Here is a 6,264-nt window from a genome sequence, read left to right on the forward strand (position 1 = left end):
CCAGCAATACATGCTAACCATAAATACAGGGCTTGACAAAAAATTGAAACCAGTGTCACCATGAATCATTTAATTTAATCCAATTTTGGATTTTGTAAATATAATTTTAAATGTTTGTATAAAATTGTATGTCTGTATGTGTGCTATGCTCGAGTTTAAAAGAAACTGTAAAAATAAATGGTACTTGTAATTTAATTAGTTTAAAAGTTAGATGTGTTTGGTTTATGGTCGTATCAAGCGAGTGGAGCTTGCACAAACTAGTCGTTACAATAAGATGACGGAATAAAGTGTTTGTCTTTAATTTTAAAGTAATTTTTGAAATAGGTATTTCAAATGTCGAAAATTTTATTTTCATGTGTAAAATATTACGTTTTAAACTGTGAATTGTGTGTTTGTTATTGGAAGTTATAGTTAATGGTGGCTTTGGCTTCTATTGTAAATTTATTGTGTGGTTTAGTATAATTTTAATTTTATTATTAAAGATCAAGAAGTCTCAAAAGCTGAAAAAATAATTTTTATACTTTTCTTGCTTATCACTCCAACATAATTTTGTTGTTGGGTAATATCTTCGGAAGCAGTGATTAGTAATTTACATAAGTGACTATTTGAAAAGTGCGTTTTGTAAATGGTCTCCACACTCTGTGATTTTTGTATATAATACTTATTGATTACGCAAATAAAGTTTTCAACATTCATCAGGTTCTTTTTCTCTTTTGACAGTTTTCTTCGATTTTATAAAATATGTATAATACAAACAACTTAAAAATTATAACATTTTATTTGAGATTATCAAAAGTTTGTCTTATATTTTTTTATTTCTACCATAATAACGTGAATATTTACAAGTTGCGTTCGAGCATTAGGGGTCAAAAGCTTATTGAATTTATGATAATATTGGACAAAGTTTGTCAACGCCATCTGCAGTAAACCAGAGCCAGTAACCAAATTAGGAAATGAAACTAGTACTTCTCGGTGTATTTCCTCTAGACTTTGTTTCCAGTTAGATGAGAAAGATGCAACTAAAGTAAGAGATTTCTTTTCTAAATTGGCTAACTCATTTTTCTTATCGCTCTCTAGTAGCAGTTCCCCTTCTTTAACAAATTGCATCATACCACCAAAGTGAGGGCTTAAAATTTCTTCAACATATTCCGAACTTCTTGCCTGCAGTTGTTCTCGAAAACTCTCTGCCTCCTTTGTGTTATCTCTTGTCCTTTCCATTAAAATACTCAATACCATATCATAGTTGTTGATCAAAAATATCAATTGTTGGATTCTTTGAGGAAACTCAGCAGCCATCTTTAGAAGAAAGCAATGAACTTCATCTTGTAGTACAAGAAGTAGATTGCTGAGCTCTTGTGAGGGGAATTGTTCGCTTAGACTCAGCATTGCGGCTGAAAATTCGGCGTATCTTCTAGTTATCTATAAAGAAAAGTCAATGTTAATACTTAAGAGTTTGATTTGGAAGTCAGTTTTAAGAACATCATACATACATAATGAGGGCCCAGCTCCTTGTTAGCTAGCTTGGCTGGGTCACAGTCATGTACACTTTGGATATTTAACTTCAGTACATATTCAAGTCTTGGCCAAAAACTGCCTAATAAAGAATCCCAATAACTAAAAAAAAGACAAATAGTCATCAGGTAATGGTTATTATTTATTAATCAACTCTGATTTTCATAAATTGTTTATACAGTTCCAATAATAATTAATCAAACTATCCGCTTCACATTGGAGATATCCTATTATATTTTTAATAACATTAATATACATATTAGAAAAATTACCTGTCTAAAGCTGCTACTGCTCTTTTGTGGCACATCCATCTGTATCTGTTTATTAATTGAATACAAAGGAATAAAGCCAAGCAGTCATAGCATTCTAAAACATAGTTCTCAACATTTTTCTGAAAAATTCGAAAATATTGTCAATGTGTAGGAAATTAAAGGCAATTTTTTTTTAAATATTTCTACCCACCACTAATAAGGACAGTGTTTTGCCGAGTATTCTATCGAACAATTCTTGGGCATGACTGCCTTTAACATGAAAGAATTCAGTTGTGAACAAATATTCTCTGCAACTGTTGTCCACAAGGGCATATTGAAGACTACGGAACAATGCTTCATACGAATACTGGAATCAAAAATATGATATTACATTACGATTCTCATATTATATTTTATCAACTATGAAAATTATCTCTGTTTTGTACTTTAGTTTTTTGTTGAACATGTGGTACAATAATAGGAGCTTCAAGTTGTTGTGCTAAAACATCTCCTCGGTTGCCAATTGTAAAAATAGTACTTTTATTTTTCAAATTAGATTTTTGGAAGAATCCTCCCTTTGATCCATCTTCAATTGCCATAAGATCATCCTTGGTAGGAACTTCTTCATACTTTAATTTGTCCAGTCTTGATGCATATGATTTGAAATATGAATAATAGACTTTGCTCAGTGTATCAATATACTCATTGCATATTTCTTGTGCAACATTCCGTTCATTGGCCAATACAAATTCAAAGAAAAATTTATATTTTAACATTGCATTTTGGGGTATTTGATAATTAGCCATCGGTTTTCGAAATTTATAAATCTGTTCAAGTATATATGTTCTTATTTTGGATAAAGCCTTAATTTTCAACTTCTCTAGTACATCTTTTACATCATGACAAGCCTTTGTTTCTTTGAAATCCTGGTCCTTAACAAAATTTAATTTTTGGTTTAAAATTGCCAGTTGCACCATGAATTCTTTATCAGTAACAGGTACATTATTGATACCACTGAAAAAAATAAAAGAAATGAATGGATGTTTTTATAATAATTAATGTAAGTGTATAATACAACATGGAAAAACTTCTTCTCACAATATGAGGGTTTCAGAGACAGCAATATCTTCTATGAATGTTGAAAGTGGTCCTTTTAACGCTTGTCTGTTAGAAAGTTGTATGGACATGTTTACAGATCGTTTCTGTAAACTTATAATTTCATTGCTGATGCTTCCTAAATCGTTCTGAAAAGTCTCGTATTAGTTTAGTAATGTTAAGAATATAGCTAAGAAAAAAGGACCAAGAAACATTTTCAAACTCATTCAAAATAAATTTTTCCCATCTCTTACCTGAAAAACAAGAAGCATATTCTCCATTCTTTCCAGGATTCCATCGCATTCTTCGATTTGATTATGCAAAGAAATAATATTTTCACTTTCTTTTAAATAATCACTTACAGATGCCTTTTCGGCTTCCTTTATACTTTTATCGATTTGCAGGGCATACTCTCTAAGATCAGTGCCATTTTTCAATACTTCTTGGATTTCAATATCTTCCAGATTTTTATCAAGAATTTCCGACATGTCAGATGATTTAGCCATTCTTTTATATATATCAGTACCTATACTAGAATATTCAACTTAAAATCATCTCTAAATTTTACTACACATATTATCTATTATTATTCGATGATTTATTAAAACTAATTCAATTCTATATTTACAATCGCCAAATTGCACTATAAATTATATTCACTATTCACATTTGACTATTCACTTGTACGTCAAGTGTCAACCTTGACGTCAACTGTCTACCACAGTCCACAGATACTCAACAGATACTACATACGACTACATGCCTGTGCTCTTACCTGTGCTACATGCTGTCTATTGCCATGACATCATGCTTGTACACACCTTATACCACAGAACAGTAAAGTAGATAGAAGTGTGATGTGGGCGTGGCCCACGTGTCACTTGTAAGGTAAGATCACCTAACTTGCTCTCAGTTGTGCGCAGAAAAATATTCGAGTCGGTTGTCAGCTGTCAAACCTTTTTTCCGTATTTATTCATTAATTAGGACGTGTTGTTCGGTATAAGAGTGCAAAAATGATAGCAGACGAAATAATATCAGCAATGGAGGCATTTCATACCATCGGTAAGTCTTATTTTTATTTATTTTACATATAATATTTTATGTTATATCTTCGCTTGTAATTTGTCAAAATTGTATACAAATATCTAGTCAAAATGAACCTTAATCCGTAAGAAATTAGTACTATTATAGATTGAACAGCAAACAAGAATTTCTGGAATATTATTGCAATAAACAAACGAATGTCGCTTTAGTGATGCTTGTGGCGCATATCGACAGTATCGATACTTTAGAAAAGACAAACATTATAAATATTAAATTTTATTTTATTTTTCCTTAGCTTTCATTAGTCCAATTTATTTACAGATTTCCCAAAGAGGCTAATTTAAAAGAGAAATGGATAAATGCAACGTGACGAGTTAACTGAATGCCGAACAGCACTAAGCAGTCTAACAAAGGCCATCGATACAGCAAACCTACGGCAGTTCCAAGATTTAAAATAATGCATATTTTCTGTTTGTATTTTGTAAATATAGATTAATACTATTCTATTCCGTTTTTTATTTAATAATAATAATATAAAAAGACGTACTTAGTAGTAATAAACATACTCCAAAATGTGACACATCATACTATACTCGTATAATAGAAAAAAAATACACAAAAAATATTTATTTGTGAATTATCGATATCTCGATATCGATAACAAGGCTGACATCCCTCAGGGCATAGCATCAGATAAATATCAAGTTAATGTCATTAATGTTGAGTGACACAAATTTCAACCTTATCTCTATGTGTTGAGGTTCAAAGTTATATCTATCGAAAACTAACGCCCTCTGTTGTGGAGTAGCTGAATGTTTTTCGAATTTGGAATTTCTGTGCAATGAGAAACAAAACAGCTAATATACCTAGAGATGTTATACTAAAATAAACCGTAACATGGTGCGTTAGGGTACATATTGAAATGCTGAATTTATAACCTAAGTCAGTTTTTACTCAAATTAAGCTGTCCAATCAAAGGCATAGTTTACTTGTAGTGTACTGTATAACTATCGGTTTAAATGTGTGGGTTTGGCGACACTGGTTTTCATACTAATTATGACATTATCGCACTTCTATTTGTTTTTATTGTTCTGTGCCTTATACATTATAAATCACTCATAATAATTGCTACTCGCTGCGCTAAACAGTTTTTTTGCAATTAGCGATATACGGAGCGAATACCGTCATCTTGCTATCTATAATATTTTGATGGCAGATACTTAGAAGATGAGCTTAATTCCCTGAAATATTGGAGATTTTTTGCATGGGCAAATTTTATTTCACCCCCGCGCCTTTCCGCCAGTCTCATCGAAGTGCCAAAAGATCCTTGTAACATGTTTACGCGTAGAAGCAACGTAGAGGTAGAAGCAATGAAATTGAGAAGGAATTGAGGGAACCTGAGTTTCATTATTTTATCTTTTAAATAATAACATAAGTAGGGTGCTTTTCCACCAGAGATGTGCGGGGATGCGTAGCAAGGGAAGTGAGTTTGTAAATAACCAATATAGTATCGCTTCAATCACTAAATGAAGCGATGTGATTGGATCTTTAGAAACACATCCCTCGTTATGCATCCTCGCACATCTCCAAAAGCACCATAATAAATAATAAATAAATAATAAATATTATAGGACATTATTACACAAATCGACCTAGTCCCACAGTAAGCTCAATTAAGGCTTGTGTTGTGGGTACTAGGCGACGATAAATATAATATTTAATAAATACTAGATAATAACACCCAGATCCAAGAACAAATAATTGAGTTCATCACACAAATATTTGCCCTGACCGGGGATCGAACCCGGGACCGTCGGCTCAGTAGGTAGTTACTTTACCACTGCGCCAACCGCGTCGTCATAATAATAATACTTTGATATAAGGGCGTAGGGATGTGACGACCCCATCGCCCACGGTTGGAATATCTATCGTCTATGTGAAAATAGATATTCCATCCGTGCAGTCAGTCAACCCGCAGGACACCTTGTGGCGGGGTGTCGGGGAGTAGCGACCCCGCGGGAACCGAGTGCTCTCGGGGGAGGCCCCTGTCTTCATCTCCGGCTTGCCTTCACCGGCCGGTCGGAGTGAAGCCTGACGAGGACAGGACCCCCACCTCTGGCTTGCCTTAACCAGCCGGCCAGAGTGGAGTCGCGAGAGCTTTTAGCTCGAAGGGTGGATGCGAATCGTAAGTGGCGAGTGGGCACGTGATGCTGGACCCTCAGGGAGCGCGTGATCGTCGTTTAAAGTCCAGGGACGCCTCTCCACCCTTAGCTGCTCACAATATGTTGCCCCCTTGTCGCATCATTGCAGTGACTTATTTCGGGGGCCCATACAGTGAGAGGGCGAGTCACCACCTGCCAAC

The 6,264-nt window shown here is 34.1% G+C and overlaps 1 protein-coding gene and 1 long non-coding RNA gene across 2 annotated transcripts in view; one reads left to right on the forward strand and one right to left on the reverse strand.

The window, feature by feature from the left end:
• Positions 1-4,408, forward strand: part of LOC149490427 (uncharacterized) — a 129,939-nt gene extending 125,531 nt beyond the window's left edge. The window contains exon 2 of the long non-coding RNA XR_016316765.1: positions 3,697-4,408. This is a non-coding gene — a long non-coding RNA (uncharacterized LOC149490427). The remainder of the gene's footprint in view (positions 1-3,696) is intronic.
• Positions 760-3,535, reverse strand: Vps52 (vacuolar protein sorting 52). The gene is made up of 7 exons (XM_089704038.1): positions 3,113-3,535; positions 2,862-3,007; positions 2,210-2,777; positions 1,975-2,130; positions 1,785-1,903; positions 1,491-1,614; positions 760-1,419 (listed from the first exon to the last, which is right to left on the reverse strand). Exons 1-7 carry the CDS (start codon positions 3,362-3,364, stop codon positions 790-792), a joined length of 1,995 nt encoding a protein of 664 aa, XP_089560164.1. The 5' UTR covers positions 3,365-3,535; the 3' UTR covers positions 760-789.
• Positions 4,409-6,264: the final 1,856 nt, after the last annotated feature.

Source organism: Colias philodice, chromosome 2, assembly GCF_061535455.1.
Source record: "Colias philodice isolate Cphi_HAF_F1 chromosome 2, ilColPhil1 Martin Lab GWU primary, whole genome shotgun sequence".
Taxonomy (NCBI): domain Eukaryota; kingdom Metazoa; phylum Arthropoda; class Insecta; order Lepidoptera; family Pieridae; genus Colias; species Colias philodice.